General features: G+C 38.6%; 3 protein-coding genes across 3 annotated transcripts; 1 reads left to right on the top strand and 2 right to left on the bottom strand.

Annotated features, from left to right (window-relative positions):
- Positions 1-2,678: 2,678 nt before the first annotated feature.
- Positions 2,679-6,807, bottom strand: LOC148086968 (flavin-containing monooxygenase 5-like). Its single transcript, XM_087785147.1, has 11 exons — positions 6,725-6,807; positions 6,230-6,378; positions 5,548-5,732; positions 5,323-5,488; positions 4,907-5,049; positions 4,624-4,823; positions 4,372-4,507; positions 4,096-4,315; positions 3,385-3,457; positions 3,034-3,286; positions 2,679-2,960 (listed from the first exon to the last, which is right to left on the bottom strand). The coding sequence occupies exons 1-11, from the start codon at positions 6,805-6,807 to the stop codon at positions 2,811-2,813; spliced, it is 1,758 nt and encodes a 585-aa protein (XP_087641273.1). The 3' UTR covers positions 2,679-2,810.
- Positions 6,808-7,757: 950 nt separating this feature from the next.
- Positions 7,758-12,973, bottom strand: plpp6 (phospholipid phosphatase 6). The gene is made up of 2 exons (XM_087785146.1): positions 12,117-12,973; positions 7,758-10,187 (listed from the first exon to the last, which is right to left on the bottom strand). Exons 1-2 carry the CDS (start codon positions 12,589-12,591, stop codon positions 9,820-9,822), a joined length of 843 nt encoding a protein of 280 aa, XP_087641272.1. The 5' UTR covers positions 12,592-12,973; the 3' UTR covers positions 7,758-9,819.
- Positions 12,974-13,074: 101 nt separating this feature from the next.
- Positions 13,075-19,243, top strand: prdx6 (peroxiredoxin 6). Its single transcript, XM_087785145.1, has 5 exons — positions 13,075-13,243; positions 14,893-15,049; positions 15,991-16,134; positions 18,669-18,815; positions 18,967-19,243. The coding sequence occupies exons 1-5, from the start codon at positions 13,152-13,154 to the stop codon at positions 19,090-19,092; spliced, it is 666 nt and encodes a 221-aa protein (XP_087641271.1). The 5' UTR covers positions 13,075-13,151; the 3' UTR covers positions 19,093-19,243.
- The last annotated feature ends 381 nt before the right edge of the window (positions 19,244-19,624 follow it).

The raw sequence follows: 19,624 nt of genomic DNA, 5'->3' as shown, positions 1-19,624 counted from the left end.
ATTCCAGAAAATATACATTGCGCAATAGTAATCTTGAAGCAGGGATTTAAATTTTCAACTTCTACAATTGAAGTGTTTAGGTCGTTGGTTCCAAAGCATCAGCATGATTCGTGCAAAGAATTTGTAATTAACTTTAACAATTTCACTTAAAGGTTTACCCCCCTTTATGATTTTTATGACCCTTTAGTACACATAATTTAGTTCTGACCATTGGTATGTTAGTGTTTCACTTGACCATTCAGGCTGCGTCTCGGGCGTTAGATCTGGAGGTCTTCTTGGACAATACCTGGAGATGTGGCACAACTCTCCACAACTCCAACATTTGGGCCCGGACAAGGCTTGTGCTGTTTGCCAGTATGGTTGTTGCTGGTAGACCTTGGTAGTTGGCAGTTCTGTAGGCAGGGGCGGGGCAGTAACATCCATCACCGTTGCTTGGGTCTTTGCTCTGTCTTGGAGTTCAGTGAGCTGTAGTTGCGTTAGCTTGCTTCGCAACTGTCTTTCTTGCTCACCAAAAAGTTTAAATACAGTCATAAAATTCCTTTCCTTCTTCGCTATTTCATCCTTTTGAAATGTGAGCATTTTTTCTGTGGGGTGTTTGAACCTGTCACTACGCCTGCATGAATCTCACCTTTGCGGTTCTCTATTTCCACAATTTCTGTATAATCCAGCTCAGATTATAACCCCTCTTCTAATTTTGCCCTCTCTTCTTCCAAATTCTTAATTTCCTTCTCTAGTGCACAACTCTCTGTGGTAAGTGATTCCATATTTGCTTTGGTATTTTGCTATTTTGAAACCACTGTTAAGCATATGGGGACAATTTACACCTTAAACCTTCAACATTTTACCAAACATACAGTTTTAAATCAAATTCGTTTTACCAAACACACCATATCACACAATATACATTTTAAACATAAGTGATATCTCTGACCTAATATCCACTGTAGAAGCACTTTGCCAAAGCGTCAAACTGCCCTCTTGGGGCCGTTTTCCAAACTGCATCAACGTCCCGTTGTAGACTTGGAATACGTCACATTCAGAGTTCATGGTGGTGGTGCCGGCTAATCTTCAAACACACTTGAATCCCACGGATTGACTGTTTGACCGCAGTTTACTTGCGACAACACACTTGACCACGATGATTTTAAACTTTGGCCAGAACACCGTTTACAGCCGTATACACATATGTCACGTGATACATTTTTATTTTGTAATATTGAAACCATTAATTTGTAAGTTGATATGCGATTTTCATTCCTTATAAAAAGAACCGCACCAAATATAATTTTATAAAAAAAAAAATTATACTGTTTTGCGGTCCTGCTTTGTGCATCTCATTCGAAGTGACATTAACCTCTGACCTGACCCAGAATGCCATGCGGCACTGGATCTGTGAGAAGGCTTATTATTTTACAAACCGTTTCACCTTCCGAACCAGATTCCCGAAACAGTTAGAAAGCACACCTCTTTGACAACATTCTTCTTGAACATACTCCATACAAGTAACAGTCTCCTCCCCTTTCGCCATCTGACTAATTGCAGATCAGGTGACCCACGTACATCATAGGGGGAGAAATAAACCAAAAACATTATTTTTTCCATTCCCAGAAGCCCAAATATTACATATTACATGAAAACACAATATTGAGATGTATGTTCAAACAGCATATAAACATCAAAACACTTTTATGTTTGGTTATATAGTTCATGTGACTTTCTTCTTTGGTCTCTCTGTATCTGAAAATATTTTATTGAACAAAAAAATTACATTTAATACTCTGAAAAGTAATCTGGTCATTCTGCTCTTCTGCCCATGTGTTCTTCTGGCCATGTGGTGTGTTGGGGTGGGAATGTGTCCAAGAGGAGTGTCAACAGGTTGGACAGATTGATCAGAAAGGCTGGCTCTGTGGTTGGAATGAAGCTGGACTCACTGGTGACAGTTGCTGAGAGGAGATCATTGAACAAACTACTGTCCATCATGGATGATGACAGTCATCCTTTGAACACTGTCATCAGTGAGCAGAGAAGCAGATTGAGTGCATGAATGCTTCTTCCCAGGTGCAAAACAAATAGACGTAATGAGTGGAGTAAAAGTATCTGGATGTTCTGTTCTATGTTAGTCTTTGTATCCTTTGTCTTTGTTATTATTATTTGATCTATGTTCTTTATCTTTAGGCTTACATTGTATAATTGTGTTATTTCTCTTTATTTCTCTTTGTTCTTGTTCTTATTTTATTTTGATTTATTTTTTATGAAAAATTGCTGTATTTGCTGTGGCTATTGGAAAAAAACAATAAAGTTCTACCTTACCTTACCTTACCTTTAAGACATTTATTCTGGTTGATTTCATCGGTTCTCATTTCCAAGCATCAATGTTGCAGAATCTTACAAGACATGCAATTCAAGGTTTAACTGAGGAGCTATACCATTATTCCCTTATGTCCAGATTTCATTAAAGGGCTAAACATTGTTGTAGGAGAAAACAGCTTTTGAATCAGATACAACCAATACTGTGTCTGATTATCTTTCTGACTTATTTAGTGAATTTAAGGGGTTAATTATGCCTGTATGTACTACCCTGATGATGGATGGATGGATGGATGGATGGATGGATGGATGGATGGATGGGACTTTATTAATGTTGTCAATCGTCATGTCAGCTGAAAAACTCATTGACATTGTTTGTTTTTCTTTGTCTTTATTATTGTGCTTATAATGATATTTTGTACCACACAGCGTAATTTCAAGTTTGTCACTATGTACGTATTACACGGATGTAACTGTAGTTTCTGCATATGACTGAGTCAATCTCAGGCCGACAGTTGTTGGAGGTTGGACAAGATGTTGTTAAAGATAGTTGGGTTCATGATATGAATGTAGTAGACGCCAGCTCCTCCCAACATGGCGGTGAGACTGAACTTGATCAGGTGACTGGTCAGGGATGGGTTTTCTTCTTCCACCTGTGAGACAAAATAAATCGATAAGGTAAAAAAAAAAAATAGCATGCTTTAAACACTGGGTACAATGTGAGACCTTTCTTGTCTTCAGTGCCTGGTACATGCGATCAAACTGGGTGAAAATTGTTCTTCGGGCACCGTCCCATTTCCCAGGTCCTGTCAAGCGGTACTGGTACGCTGTTACAGGTCCCCACAGAATCCTCTTGAACAGCTGGTAATCAGTGAAGAAGAGCCATGGGAGACTGGGGCGTACCCCAATCTCTCCTGCAAGATCATCCATGTAGGAAACAAAGTCCACCTGCAAGGGGGTCAGCTTTGACACGATGTAGCTGTGGAAGAAACATCATCAACATTGATATAGTTTTGTGTGTTATTGATTGAGATGATGAATGTGAAAATGATTAAACTGAGTAAAGGAAGAAATTACCTTTTCTCAATGTCTTTCGTGTCATTCTCAACAGCCTTGATCATGGCGCTGCTTGTGGGCAACTGCTTGAGACCTGTCGAAGATAGAAAACATCAATTAATTTTGTTTAGAAGATTTTGACAAATTAATTATAAGCTTAATTCAATGGTTAAAATAAAAATAAATAATGCAATTAGTCAGTCAGGGTCAAATTTCAAGCATTTACCACCAATAAATGAACAATAATAATGACTTATTGTGTGAATGTTCTACTTGTTACTTATTTTATTTAAGAGACCTGCAACGTTCTGTTGTTCTACACAACAGTTGAGATGCGGCAATGAGATTCTGTGGGATAGTGCATGAGTGATGGCACCCATTAGGTTCATCCACAGCCACTGGCTACCCTTTTTCCTGCAGAGGTCTTTGACAGCCTGCTGGTGGGCCTTCCCTCACGCTCCTATATCTCTGAGATGAGGTGGCCACGAACATTCTGGAACCAACCTCCATCAAGCGCACCCTTACACTCCAGCCTTTGCTCATGTGTTGCTCATCAGCTGCAAGGTGAGCATACCTCAGGTTCTCCCACTTGCATGCCCCCTTTTTTGCTAAATGTTCACCCCTTAAATAAGAGCTAAATTAACCTTTTATCAGTCTGCATTGTTTGAATAGATATTTATTTTTCTTTTAAAAAAAGGTTTTTAAATCCTTAATAATCAGGTTTCCCCTCACCTTTAAATACCCTTGTGACCCAGCGTGCTTGCATCTCTGCCTGAGGCATGATGGCTCCAAGGGCATGGATGAATCCAACCACTGCCAGAGTGGGATGCTCCATGTTTGGTGGGAACACATGCTTGTACAAACCCACTCGGTGGCCAGACTTGTACAATGCGTCTTTCGGCAGGTACGGGAAGTCATAGTTGTAGCCAGTGGCAAATACTAAGGTGTCCACCTGTATGCAAGAGACATGTTATGGTATCAGTGGTCAAGTAAAGTCGCACACCAAACCTTTTCCACAGTGCTGCCATCATCAAACTCCACAGTGGAGCCACGTATCTCTTTTACATTGGGTTTCACAACAACAGACCCGCACAGAATCTTCAGTGGCAGGTCGTCATTGATCACAGGAATCTGACTGAAGAGTCTGAACATGCAAAATATTATTTGGAAATGATTTAATAAGACCAAAGGATTTTAACTCCCATTTATTAGTTCATGATGGTTGCCTTAACACACATGAAGTTCTATTGAGAGACTCACCTGTGCTTTGGTTTGAGAGCATACATGGTGTGGTCGTACATGGCATTTAGTTTATTTTCCCCAAACCAGTTGAAGAATGCCATAGGAAAGAGCTGGAACAAAATGTGCACGAATCGGGTGTTGTACTTCATGTCTACTGGCAGGCCATTGTCAGAGACTTGGCGGATGACCCAGGCACCACGCCGGGTGCTCAAGAACACCTGACGATTAAAGGTTGATGAATGGCTATGAGTTTTCTGCTCAACATAGATAAAAGATCTACCGATATTAATCGTGAATCAACCTGATCTGCAACTCTGCTGGTTTCCACTGCTATGTCACCACCTGAGTTTCCAATACCAATGACCACCACTCGTTTCCCATACATGTCTTCTGGTCCTTTGTAGTCCCAGCTGTGGAGGTATTTACCTTCGAACGTCTCGATTCCTGTAAGAGAGAATGACCATTTTTTCAGTTATTTTGCTGTTACACCTTTAATTTCTATTCCCAGTAAGTGGAGAGAAGGTCTTGCTTAATCTTTACTCTGTAGATGATGCCATCAAAGTCTAACACATTTCCATTGGTCATTATCCCAAACTATACTATAGCTCTTACTTACTAGCCCTGCAACTTGTCACATTTGTAAGTTGCTTTCCCCTATGATCAGTGCATCTCAAGAAGCAGTGACATATTCTTTTGAAATATGTTTAATATTTTTACCCGGAAAGTCCTTCAGTGGCAGGTTTGGGTAGGTGTAGTGACCAGAGCAGCAGATTACAGCATCAAAAACATGCTTTTCCTCTTGTCCATCTCGGTTCTCAGTCACAACCTCCCACTGACCAGTACGAGTGAAATCTGGCCTCTGTGTGACTCTCTTCACTGATGTCTAAAGAAAAGCAAGCATTAGTGTTTCATTCCTCTGTCTATTTTAAAGTATATCTCTACCTGGAAACGGATGTGATCCAGCAGTTTGAAGTGTTCTGCGTACATCCTGAAGTAATATAGGATTTTGGAGTGGTGCATGTAGTTTGGATAATCGGCAGGGATTGGAAGGTCACTGTAGCACATCATCTCCTTGGAGATGTTAATGGTGAGGGAGCGGTAGATGCTGGCTCTCTCTGGCTCTGATACTTCCTGTAGGTGAACATAGTTTAAGAAACATTAATATCCAGTTTTTCAAGAGTATTTCTTAACATACATTATTCTTTTATATTGTCATAATGAATGTATGTAGGGGCAAACTCCAGCATGGGTTTATGTTAGTAATGCGTTAACTTTTTGGCAGAAAACCATAACCGAAAATTAGATAGCCAAGACCCAAACTGAACTTATTATGCAAACATTTTGTAACGTTTGTTGTTTTTTTTGCGCTAACATTTGTATTTGGCACCCACTTTATGAAGTTTGGTAATTAACTCTTGATATGCAATGTATGCAACCATGACTCGCCTTTTTGCATGTTTGGTCAAAGTTTTCGGTCATAAAAGTCTCAGGGGTTAAGGCTGAAAATGCACACTCAGCTTAAAAAAATAGTTTTGATGCTTCTCTAGTTTATAGTGAAATCTTCACTTACTGTCTCAATGTATGTCACATCGCACACTGTAGTAAAACATGTCAAGAATTCTACCTGCCTTGAACTTCCACAGCCCACCCATGTCATCACTACTTTCGAAGCAGGTGGGCACCATGCCCTCCTCCAGACAAGCCTTCATGCTGGTCAGACCAGAAGGTCCTGCCCCGATCACTGCTACCCTCTGAACCATGTTGGAGATGTTGCTGTAAAAAACAACACGTTGGTGATAAGACATTTGAAATAACTTTTTCTGGAAATACCATCGATTCTTGTTTTTTACTTGCTGACTATTATTGTATTTTTAAAATATTTTGAGAATTCCCACTTCTGCAAACAAAATTCATTTTTTTAGTTAACATATTTGGGAAAGATTAAACGGGTACAGTTTTTCAAGCCGATATTTTTCTTTTATTTCTTTAATTTGAGAATATCTTGCTTTAATGTGCTTACATTTCTTCACAATGGATCTTTAAAAAAAAAAGAGGTGTAAAACTTGGCTTAAAAATCTGTTTAATCTATTGATCGCTTTCAGTAGAAGCAAGAACTTACCTTGACCTTGTGGAGTTGGAGCACCTGTTGGCTGGGACGAGCCTTAGAGAATCACAAGCTTTTATACAAAAATATCTGCCCATCTTTTCTTAATCATTAAACTAAAGTTAAGTAAATTTTTAACTGATCCATGCAAGGTTCAACTTGGTCTCTAAATTTGTCTGATGGAGAGTGAAAGAGACGTCATCATCACAAGTTTTGTCAGTTACAGGGTTGATCATTGAGAGACCAGTGGAGGGATATTGTTTTTTTTCCTGGGATTAAATATGCATAAATATTTCCTTACTTTACTTTTTGTCTACATTTTTCTGAATCTCAGGTGGATAAAAGTAATGTCTGAGTTAACTAATCAGTGAACGTTTGTATTGTGTGACGTAATCTGAGAGTTGGTGTCAGCTAATGATGTTCATTTCATCATGTCAATAACATGAAAGAACAAACGTAAAAAAAATGGTTGCATGGGTTCATAATAAAACAGAGAAATCACAAGAGTAAAATGTAACCTCAGAAGAAGGATTTGAACTGCTGTACTACCGCTTAAAAATTAGCAATGATTGCGTCATTGAAGTTCACACAATCCAATAGCTTCCCTTTCATGGTTTAGTGACTGATACAAATCAATATTTGATTTAGATTTCTCTTTTGTTCGCTCACGTTGTATTTTGTAAATTGATAAAAATAAACAATTATTTATATTTTTGAAAGCATTCTTAGTTCACAGCATTTTCTTACACCTGCCTAAAAGTTTTGCACAGATATGTCTACATATTCAGTATGTTAAGTGTTAAAATATATTCTTAAAAATATGTTGAAAAACATACAGAGATGCTGAAATATATATTGAAAGATATATAACAAAAACAAACAATCTTGAAACATAAATTTAAAAATATGTAAAAACTAAAATAATATATTTAAGAAATGCTAAAACCAAACACAATGTGTTTGAATATTAAAAATATAAATATATATTGAAGATGTCTAAATAGATGCATTTGCGAGAACCTGCAAATCAACAATGACGTGACTAGGTTTCACAAATTTCGACTTTATTCATGAATATTGTTCAGTTACAACCACATAATTTAAAAATATAACCCACTAAACATCACAGTGCAATCACAATAATTTACATTCATTGAAATATTTATAGCAGGCAAGTATGACAACAGTCGTCAACAAAGTAGTTAACCTTCTCTTTTTTTTAAAAAAAGGGGCCTAAAGAAAAGTTTAATTCATATTTAGCATTTATAAAATGACAAACAGGTTAAAAATTAATTTGAATGACCCTGAAACCTCATCTGAAGTATAGTTTTTGTTGGATTACTGCCTGAATGAACCGTAAATGAGACGTCAGACTATGACAGCAGTGTGCGTCACATCAGGATTTGTCGTCAGACATGGCAGAAATCTCCACAGTAACGGTACATTCACGTACAGAATTAACACAGCAGCCATGGTCCTGGCAGTGCTGCTGTGAAGAAATATAGATGTAGAACAGTCACTATGACAAACATGCTCACTAATACCACCGCTTTATGAGCAACTGAACATATACTAGATATTTATTAAAGGAATGTTGTCCTGGTCTTTAATTGTGTTCTTCCAGCATACAGTTCCGGTTTTATCGCTCTATCCAAGTTCTGCATCTTCAAAACTCCTGGCAGCATTTGAGATGACGTTAACTGACCCTTTCATTTCTTTTTATTTGAACCGTTTAAAGATAGGTTCAGCACAGCTTTGTTTAAAGTACTCATAGCAGCACTAAAACAGTCATGTCATGTCCTCACTAATAGTAACATTATTGCCAAAGGCGGGATGGAATGATCAGGCAGAGTGTTCATCAAACTATTCCCCATGTATTTCACCAAACCAGAGGTCATAATTTTACGGCTGATGTTTTATCCTCTTTTTGTTAAAGGTCTTTGCAGGTTCTAAATGATCTAACCTGTTTAATATGAGGACGCCACAAGTGTGTTTTCATACTACAATTGTTGTCGTTTTTTAGGAATCACTTCTGTTTTTTTGTGTCTTAATTCCCTAAACAGGACCCTTTGGTAATGAAGAAAAGGTTGCTAGACTCAAGTGTAACCAGGACGGGTGACTACTCTCTGGTTAGTATTAGTAAGGAGAAAAGTGAGAAAAAAAAACAACTGTATATGGCACTGGTGTAGAACAGTATTCAGCATTAAAAGATCACATTTTTCATGGATTTTTTTGTCCAAAAAAAACAGGTGAAATAAGGTTGATTGAAGGAAATATTGCTGGTGAATGCCGTGTGTCGATGCTCAGAATTGTGTAGTAGAATGTAGAGACACACAGACAAGTGCAACACCTCTACAAGGTACAACTAGAGTTTTGTAGATACTTAATTCAAGTCAGTTTCCAGATGTCCTTGCTTATAATGTTATCGTCCTTCTATGATTCACATCTTCATTGAAATAGTCTATAACTGGCACATAATTGAAAGCTAAACTGAAACAAGATTATAGATCATTCAGGATGTGTAGTTAAGAGGAGAGTGAAGTCATACTCTAGTCGATCCTGTATAAGTTAACAGAGCAGGAAATTCATCGTTGTACAACAGAGCTGACTCACAATCCATTGTAAAAAAAAGAAAGAGATTGTTTTCTTCATAGGAACAATGGCATGTTTTTGATGTCAAGATACATGCGAAATCAAATTTAGTCCACGTTGATAAAATATTTTGGATGTTTCAATAGAAAATAGTACAAATCTTAATTTCTGGTCATTTCGAAATAATCAAATGACAATATTTGATGAATTACTTATCTTAGTATCTATATTATAAACAATTATTAATAAAGAAGAAAAAAAACATCATTTGTTTCTGAACCAAAGGCTTATTTTCATCTAGTCCCATCATCATTTTTTTATACATAAGCATCGATGTCTAAATTAAAAGTAAAGTATTTGTTTTATAAATTAGGGGAAAAGTGTGTCGAATTCAGGTAATAGATTGATATTGACCCAACTCTACCACTATCCAGCTAGTATATCTTGTAAGAGCTCTAGAAAAGGTCCAAAGTGCTTTCTTAGTTATATCTAACTTAATGGTTGCTTTGGTCTCAGGATCAAACCAGCTGTCCCAGCAGCCCCTGCAGGGTTTGTGGTGAGATCCACATCATCTCCACCAGCTTGTACTGAAGGTAGCCCATACAGAAGCCAAACAGAACGTCAGTCACGTGATGGCGACCCAGCATCACTCGACTCAAGCCCACCAGCCCAACCCACAGCAGGACCAGCACCCTCAGCGGGGCGGCCAGCACCAGGTGCGCCAGTAGAAACCGTCCACACATGGCGGCGCGGGTGGCGTGGCCGGAGGGGAAGGAGTAGCGGTCGACTGAGAAGGTGGCGAACATGTCCATGCGGTTGTGTGACGGTCTGCGGCGTCGCACGATCGCCTTGACAACACCAACCAGGACCAGGTCCAACAGAAGACCTGCAGGGATGACAAGGTGAGTCAACAATTACTTTAAACGATTACACTAAATTGTAAATATTTTTGCATTCATGTTTATTAACCTCGTGTTAGCTCAACGACAAGGTGACCCAGAGGCCCAAAGAGAAATGTGTTTGTGGTATCCCTTGTGTTGTCTCTGGTTCAAGGTGAACGACCTCCCTGACTTCCATGAATACATATGGAGTGTTGGAGGTTGTTCACCTTGAACCAGAGACAACAAAAGGGATATAGGTTTTCCTCATTAAATAAACCTTTATATGGGCACGAAGCATTAATTACTGTACGCTTAAACATTATAGCATAAGAGCAACAGCCTGGAAGGATTTCTCTCCTCTGCTCCTGAACCTTGTGCAAGGAACCATCAGTAGATTCTGATACACAGACCAAGAAACATACAATCATCTAAAAAGGTGATAAAACTGCCCTCTTTTTTTTAAAGTAACTCAAGTATATTTACTGTGAAATTGTATCTAACTGAGGACATGAGGACATGTTGTCAGCAGAAGACAAGTAGGTCAATAGTGCAAAGTGTCTGATTAGAAGTGGAAAACTGAAGTGTCTATAGAGTTTATCTGAATCATCATCAGATAAGCATGTAACGAGCATTGCAGCAACACAATCCTCAATTGACTCCTTCAAGAAACATCTTAAGACGTTTTTATTTGTTCAGGCTTTTCCTTGATTTTCTGGAACTCCTGTTGTGTTATCAGTTTTATCTTGACCTTTAAAGTATATACTTTATTGAATATTGTTTTGATTGTTAAAGCGCTTTGTGACCCTGGTCTGGAAATTACTTACTTACTTACTTTTACCTGGTCTGCATGATAATACTCACTTTTTCTAATGAGAGGTCAGAAATGCTCTAGAGAAAACTAAATTGGCCGTTTGTACCCACAATCTTGTTATTTCGGTCACTATCCACAGTTCATGACCATTGTTGAGGGTAGCAACTTAGATTGACAGGTATACTGCAAGCTTTGCCTTTTGGCTCAACTCTATTTTCATCACCACACATCAGTACATCGTCCTGCCCCATTCCGCCAGTTGGTTCCATTCTTCCCTCACTTGAGAACAAGATAATTTATTCGTTTTGAATCTCCTTACTTCTCTGTGAACTTAAAGTGCGTTCGACGTAAACCAATGACTATGAAGAACATTTTGACACTTGGGTCTTGTTTTGGTTCTTGGAAACACACCTTGGGAAAAAATAGTTTGTTATTGGATAACGTCTTGTATGAATAGTCAACAAATTCTGAAAAAAAGTATTTTTGAAATAATTAATATGATCAACCAATGAAGTAAAGGAACTGCTATACCTTGACACATATCAAACAGATGGTATCAAAACGGATGTTTGACCAATATATATATCATGTAAGGCTGGGTTCTTTTGTGCCATCGACATAATTGCTACGGTAGAATAAAGCATCGAGACCATGCTATCTCTTTTGGTGCCGAGTTTCTGTACCAGTGCGTGATCAAAACCTGATAATGTGTCGATTTCCTTAAGAAAAACTGATACATGACAAAGGCCATGAACATCAGATTGATTTGTCTCTTGTAAGCAAGTTCTTTTGCACTGGAAATTATCCTTTTTAGTTTGGAAATGTAAGAAAGCTGAAAAATGAATTATCCTTTTGTTAGAATTGTTGGAAACTTATACACCATTCAGGAACTTGTACCATAGTAAAAGCTTCAATTGCTTTCATGATATTTGTCAAACTACAAATAGGTTTCACACTTCATCTAAAAATTGTTGTCACATTTGTTCTTAGACTAGTTAAAGCTTAATCTATCAGAAACTATTCAATTGAATGAAACAGTTGTCAGGGGAGGGATCAACAGCGTTTCAATATTCCAAACACACGACCTAAGTTGGAGAAATAAGATTTTTTAAGAAGTTTTTACCAATGAACAGGTTGAGCATCACTTCTTGTCCCGCAGCGCTGTCACTCTTATAGAAGCAGTAGACTGTCCCAGCCAGCCAGGGTATGCCGTGTCCAGATATCTCGATCAGCTTCATGAGGGGTCTCATGCTGCCCCAGGACGAGTCCTCGCAGGCGCACACGCCGAGCCGCTTGGACAGCCACAGGTCTATGGCGAGCAGGGAACTGAGCGCGACGCGGACAAAGCTCGGGTTCAGCCGGATACCGTCCTCGTCACCGCCGCCCTGTCCTGAGCCGGTGGAGGAGCTGGAGCCGCGGCGACGCGTCGGGCTCTCCGAGGCTCGGAGGCGAGCGGTGGCGGGGTCGGATCCCTGCCTCTGGAGGAGGTGCGGCGGCGAAGGAGAAGACATCCTCTTGGACATGAACTCGAAGCGGCCGTTAGCGCCTCCGAGCACCGGGCTTCCGCCACTGCGGTTCTTGGCTTTTGGAGATGGCATCCCTCCGGTGAGAAAAAGAAAAACGAGGACCGGTAGCTAGAGTGAGGAAGCACCGCAGTGCTGGTGTTCCCTGCAGTGATGGAGCCGCTTCAGATCATCTGTTGAACAGCTGAGAGATTCACATCACGCCCAGGAAGCCTGAGACAGCCGCCATCTTTGTTGTCACCGCAAAGTAGTCTGGGAAACGGCGCCCTAAAAAATATAAACCAATTTTTTTTAAAGGAATAACAATTATACGGCTTACATTTTTTATTTATCCATTTGAAATGAGAAAATAAAATATTGCGTAAACCAGAAGAACTAAAATTTAAAATAAATAAAAAGCACAATGCGTTGAAATATTTCATGAGATTTACAACAACAACAAAAAGTCACTTAAATGAATATCATAGCAATTAAAAAAAAATATATATATATATATATATATATAACAGACCTAACACGCTAGCCACGCCCACCACTTCCGGTCCTTCTCATCTGAAGTGCGACAGCCAAGCACACGTTGAGCCTCAGTTGTCACTCAGTGCTGCCTCTCGTCTCAAGTCCACCAGATCGTCGTCATGCCTGGAATTCTGCTCGGAGACGTGTTCCCTAACTTCGAGGCGAACACCACGCAGGGCAGAATCAAATTCCACGAATTCGTGGGCGACTCGTAAGTGCATAAAACATTTTTTGAAACCGTATTGATGTTTTCCAGGTTGCTGTCATGAACTTGAACATAGGCTGTATTGCAATTAGTTATTCAAGTTATTAATCTGCTAAAAATAATCGTATTATATTTGTTGTATGTTTGTCTCTTTACTAGAGAAGGTGTGGTGCTTTAAAAGTCTATCAGAGTTCCAACTGCTCAGTGTTTCAAATCAAGTTTGAAACACAAAAGCAAATATTAGTTCATGTTAATTTGGGAAAGTTTAAGTCAGACTGTGTGAACTAAAACTGGAAGTACAGAGCAGACAAGGCCTCTATTGTGGGAGGAGAGGCCCCTCACCCAGATGTCCAACTTTTTCTTTGCCAAATCTTTTTGGCATGGTACATGTTTGTGCAAAGGGGGAAACACATTTTAAAAACGTGTACATGTATATTGTATTGTTATAAATAACTTGTTTTTTTCCCCTGCTACTTCACAAATTATGGTTTTAATGTATGTATGTGTGACAAGCTGCTTGAACTTGAATGACATTGCACTTTTTTTCTTCTTTTTTTTCATAAAATAGTAACAGTCATTGCTTGTGTCCCTTGTTGTTTCATGTTTCTTAGTCATCCTCATAAAAACGTCAAACATTGTTCCCATTTTTTCAATGTCTTATCTCAGTGTGTTAACCCCGATAAGGGGTAAAAAAAAAAAAAAAAAAAATCTAAAGAAAAAAATTCTTCGAGTCATGTGAGGCACAACAAACTTATGTACACGCACTCGTGATTGCATAAATGACCCCTTCCTAAACACTTCCAGAGGTTCGACACAGCTCGGTTCATTTCACATGTTCATTATTAAACCTCTTATGACACCTGCTGCACTTTCAGGAAATGTTGATAATGCAACAAGGTGTATTTCTGTACTATTCTGAATTACTGTCTAGATTGAGGTACCATACTTGGGACCCATAAATCATTTGCAGTCCGTGAAATTATATTTTGTGACCCTCCATTTGATGTCAAGTTTTTTTTTTTGCACAGTATGAACAAGATTCTCGTTGTACAACTTCGGCAGGTTAAAGAATATATAGGATTTACCTCTAGTTTTAGCCTTTTCAGTTTATTTTAAGAACCCCTGGTCTACAAATATTTAAAAAGTGTGTGTGTGTATGTATGTATGTATGTGTATATATGTGTGTGTATGTATGTATATATACTGTATACAAGTTGTTATTGAGCTGGAGTGCTCAAGCAGCTCCTTTTTGCCAACTGAGACTGGACTCCTGTGGACTAAGATGTGAATGAACTGTTTTTTGTTTGGATGATTTTTATTTTAAAGTTTATTATAATTCTGAACCAATTAGACCAAAAAAAGAAGAAAAAGTATTTTAAAGATGGTGGCGCGTGAACAGGTAGCAGCTCCTCTCTTTGATTATTTATTTCATTTTGTTGGTTATTTTTATTTATTTTCTTAAATGTCTTAATTAATGTATTCATGTTTTGCATTGTGGGTCAGAGAGGACCACAATTTCATTTATGCTGTATTTCTTAATACATGCATATTTGACAATAAAAGACCTTACTTGAATTGATCGAATATTAACCTGTAAATTTATAGCAAAGTACCTCAACACATCAACCATCTAATCTTTGACCCTCCACCCACAGATGGTGCATTCTCTTCTCCCACCCGAAGGACTTCACTCCGGTCTGCACGACCGAGCTGTGCCGTGCCGCCAAACTCAGTGATGAGTTCAAGAAGCGCGGCGTGAAGATGATCGCCCTGTCTGTGGACAGTGTTGAAGACCACCGCAGCTGGAGCAAGGTGGTTTCATAAGTTACTCTTCATCTGGATGATCGCATTCGATTATGCTGTTCACAAACTTCAATTACGCTTTAAGACTTAAGAGTTAAAAAAAAAAATTCTCCCCAGTTACAGTTGTAACCGTTGTTCTACGAATGTGTGCTCTGTCCTCTACAGTCTGTTGCTATTGGTGTCTTTGGGAGGTAATCCATAGCGACAGCCTGTAAAGGGCAGAGAACTCATGAAATAGGATTGTTGTTTAAAATTAGTAGAAAAAAATAAAGTAGATTGGAATAAATTTTTTTTATTTTTCAAAAGCAGATATTGAATAAAATTAATCATTTGAATACCTTTATAAATCAAAATCGTATTGACTTAGGAAACCTGCTGTAGTGGTAGCTATTAGAGAAAACAAAGATATGTTCAAGGCAACTCGTACTTTGTAACCCCAACTACAAATATATGCTAAAAACATCTTTGAAACAGAATTAAAATCTTCTTCAGACACAGTGAGTCTTCAATTGTCTCAGACTGTGTTCCTAGTGCTACATACTTGATTGAAGTCGTTCATCTGGTCCAACTTGACTGGCTAACATGGCGGGTGTGACATAATTGTACTGTTTGTTCTTTTCTTTTTTTGAAGAGCCTTTATCGATGTTGTAGAAACTCTTATCTACTGGAGACTAGTGGTGCCAGCTGGTCTGCCAACTCGAATGCAAAGTCTGCATGTTTGTGTTAAAGTTTATCTTGCAGTTTAGACAGCCATTCAAGCATCACACTGAGTTATGTTTGACCCACTTGGACAAGTTGATTATTAGCTTCACGATTCTACACCTCCTCTGTGCAGCCTGGGATTGGCCCAGAAATACTGCTTCATGCTTACCTAACAAATACTAACTTTTGTCTGTCAGTTATAAATAACTGAAATGACCTTTGAGCTTCAATCGTGTCCTCCATCTCAGGACGTGATGGCTTACGGTGACGAGGCTTCTTCCCCTCTGCCTTTCCCCATCATTGCTGACGACAAGAGGGAGCTGGCCCTCCAGTTGGGCATGCTGGACCCGGATGAGCTGGACAAGGATGGAATCGCCCTGACCGCCCGCTGCGTAAGACAGAAACACAACCACCATTTTAGGTTCAGGGTCATTACGGTATTGCGTATGTTGGAAGGGTTGGTAACATTTGAAACATAAGGCCAGGGGTCCAAATCCATTCCACCAAAGCATTTAATGTGAATGCCAGTTGTTTGGCTAAAATCAAAGCATTTTGATACGATGACCTATAATGATGCCAGTGTTTAAGATAAGATAAGAAACAAATAATGGTATGTCAACAATTATTCAGAGACTTGAAATGAGAGTTGTCGTAAAGTAATAAGTGATGTTGAAGGAAAGGAATTTGATGGTAATGTTTGATAAGGGAGGGAAAGCTTGAGGTTAATTAAGGACCGTCAAACCTCCGAAGAATAAAAAAAAAAAAAGAAATCACTACTGTATATCAAACCTCATACTTCCCTTTGGATAAATATACATTTTTTTTTTATTGTGCAAGCATGAGGGCTAAAATATTTGTGCCCCTCGTGACTTTAAGCTTGATACTCCCGGTATAGCTAATGACAAAAAAAAATGGTGTTACTATTATTAAATCAAATTTAAACCAAATCATTTTCGGTGGAAATTTAACTTAAAAAGTTAGTGCTTCAGTGACATCATTTCATGAAAGTGTTAAAGTAGGATAGAGCTACTATACCAATTTCGTTTTTGACAAGTATACCAAACTTGTCAAACGTGTCATGAGCCCTCCTGCGCTCGATAAACGCATCTCTTTATGTACCCAAGTAGAGCTGTTACACCAGGGATGTCGAGTTTAATCACAGAAGAGGCCAAACTCTTTTAAATGTTGGTCAAACAAAATGTATATTTGCCAAACCATCTTTCACTGTAAGTTTTTTTTATTATTTTTTTTTTTTTTTATCCTTGGTGGTTAGTATTTCGTATTCATCTCTGTGTTTGTCCCCCTATCAAACACCCCAAGCAAATCACATATGCACTCCAACAAGACGTCAAAATATTGTGCAAATATCTGAAGTAGGGTTCAACGAGGGAGAACATGTTTGTGTTAAATATGTAGGTTTATTGAAAACGGATCAGGAGCTGAAGATAAAGAATATACTGCAATAAGAAAAATGGTCAAAAGAGGAAAACGTTAAAAATAAATGTGAAAAAGACGAATAAATACAGGGAAAGTTGACTGCAAGAGACCGAAGAAACCCAATCGCAAATGGATTAAATGAAGAACTTGGAGATGGATTATGAACAAGGTAGTGAGTTCAAATGTGTATGAGACAGGTGGAATGATGAAGATGAGCAGCAGTGACTAATGTATATATTTTTGTGTTGTTTTGTGTTGTGTTGTTTTGTGTGTCCTTTCATAGCTGTGAGCATGAATGTTTTTTATTTTATTTTATTGTGCAACTTTTAAACGTGTGCGTATTTTAAAACATGTGTATGTATTTTTCTTTGTCAAAGGAATGCTGTTTGTTGGTCTGTTCTTTGTCTCAATGGTGGATGTTGTGTCTAGTGTCTTATCTTATCTTAAACACTAGTATATTTTATTGGTCACCATTTCAACATGAACATTAATAAACTTTCAAGCCAACTATCCAGCGGGCCACATTTAATGATTGGCGGCCTGGATTTAGCCCTTTAGTGTGACATTACAACGAAAACTTTGAATGTATTTTTTTTTTCTTTATTTAATGTTTAATTGACAGAAAAATAACTTTATTATTCCCTTCCTTTGGGAAATTATCATTATGGTGACTCTTATGTATTTATATTTCCTTTTGGTAAAGATCTCATTGCGTCAGAGGATCATTTTATTTATTAAGTAACATCTTTTTGAAGTTTTCAATCATGGCTTCCCAGTTTAAAAATCCATTGTAATGGGAAGCGTGGGAAGGATTAACAAAATGTTAAACTGTGTCATGTTTCATATTGGTAAAACATGTTTGTTTAATTGCACAAGACCTTTTGAAACGTCAGAATGAGATGCTGCGCGCAGTATAGCAGACGAGATCAGAGTGGTTTGCTCGTAGCCAACAAGTTGCAGGTTCAAATCCCAGCTCTGGATATGATTGTGTCATTGCATCCCTGAGCAAGACACTTGACCCTGATGGGGAGCTAGTGCACTGCGTCACAGCCTACTGCCATCATGTCATAGTGTGCATGAGTGGAAGACCAGGTGTGTGCTAAATAAGTAGAACAATTAACCATTTAAAAAAAATATGATGCCCTTAGTTTTAGTAATGCAAAAGGTATTTGCTTGTGTTTTACTACTTGGCAGAATAAATGTTTTACCTGAATGAGTTATGGAGAGGATACAGGCTGACATCACCTTCACTGAGCTGTTTTTTAAAATGACTTGTAACATGGTTTGTCCAGTAGTACTTGGCTGCTGCTACTCGACTTTAGGAAGTCCACTGGGTTATAAAATATCGTGTCCATTATTTAAAAAAAAAAAAATGTAGTGGCTTGACTAGAGCTGCTCACCTTCTGTCTTTTTGCTGTTCGCAGTCTACACCTCCGTCCATGGATGGTCTCTTCCTTCCCTGAGAAATGTTTTGTTCATCATCCTGCAGGTGTTTGTGGTCGGCCCAGACAAGAAGATGAAGCTGTCTGTCCTCTACCCTGCCACCACCGGAAGAAACTTCGACGAGTTGCTCCGCGTCATCGACTCTCTGCAGCTCACCGCCAAACACAAGGTCGCCACACCGGTGGACTGGAAGGTACAGAATCTATTTTTCTTTTTTTTTTAATAAAAATGATGCTGCGCCTAGAAAGACCAAAGATGATTGGCTGATTACTTTTAGGTACACGGCGTGATATTATAGTTGCTGTCCATGACAAAGAAAACTAACAAGAAATCTTCTATTTCAGGAGGGCGACAAAGTCATGGTCATTCCTTCTCTCAGCGACGCAGAAGCCGCTGTTCTCTTCCCTAAAGGAGTCACCACTAAAGACCTGCCCAGCGGAAAGAAGTACCTGCGTCACACCCAACTTTGAATCCCATTCTAAACTGTCCAACTATAGACAAGATTGTCGAAGCACTTCATCAAATGTGTACTTTGTACTAGTCATACTGTAAATACAGTGAAGACTTTTCTCGTGTTGGGTCACAACATTCCAACAATAAAAAGGTACTTTTCACATGTCATTGCAGTTTGAAGTACTTCTCCTGTTCTACCGCTTGATGTCGCTACATCACCGGAATCATTAGATTGACGAACGAAAGCTGTAGTGACACGCTTGTACCGAAGGGTGGCACCTTTAGCGCACCAATGAAGGGGTAGAGGGCGTGGCACCACATGGTCCAATATTTACGTTCTGAATAAACGCCCCAGCTTTTTCAAATAAACAAAATCTTTTTACTTTACTTACTTTACTAGATTATCATTATCAATAACAATGTTAAGGGTAACGAATAAAAGTATAATGTAAACAAAAACATATCTTTAAATGAAGGAAGTCATAAGAATATTTTAGCTTGATTTAAGGGTCACGGATTTAGGATTACGAATTTACTTATTTTAATATT

Source organism: Callionymus lyra, chromosome 2, assembly GCF_982586985.1.
Source record: "Callionymus lyra chromosome 2, fCalLyr1.hap1.1, whole genome shotgun sequence".
NCBI lineage: Eukaryota > Metazoa > Chordata > Actinopteri > Syngnathiformes > Callionymidae > Callionymus > Callionymus lyra.
This window is presented reverse-complemented; position numbering and strand designations above follow the sequence as displayed.

Coding starts and splice junctions, on each gene's coding strand:
- plpp6 (XM_087785146.1), bottom strand. CDS start 12,591: ATGCCATCTCCAAAAGCCAAGAACCGCAGTGGCGGAAGCCCGGTGCTC. Junction 10,188..12,116: donor GATGCTCAACCTGTTCATTG/GTAAAAACTTCT, acceptor TCATCCCTGCAG/GTCTTCTGTTGGACCTGGTC.
- LOC148086968 (XM_087785147.1), bottom strand. CDS start 6,807: ATGGGCAGATATTTTTGTATAAAAGCTTGTGATTCTCTAAGGCTCGTC. Junction 5,733..6,229: donor GCTGTGGAAGTTCAAGGCAG/GTAGAATTCTTG, acceptor ACCTACAGGAAG/TATCAGAGCCAGAGAGAGCC. Junction 3,458..4,095: donor GGTCACAAGGGTATTTAAAG/GTGAGGGGAAAC, acceptor TATCTTCGACAG/GTCTCAAGCAGTTGCCCACA.
- prdx6 (XM_087785145.1), top strand. CDS start 13,152: ATGCCTGGAATTCTGCTCGGAGACGTGTTCCCTAACTTCGAGGCGAAC. Junction 15,050..15,990: donor ACCACCGCAGCTGGAGCAAG/GTGGTTTCATAA, acceptor CCTCCATCTCAG/GACGTGATGGCTTACGGTGA. Junction 16,135..18,668: donor TCGCCCTGACCGCCCGCTGC/GTAAGACAGAAA, acceptor ATCATCCTGCAG/GTGTTTGTGGTCGGCCCAGA.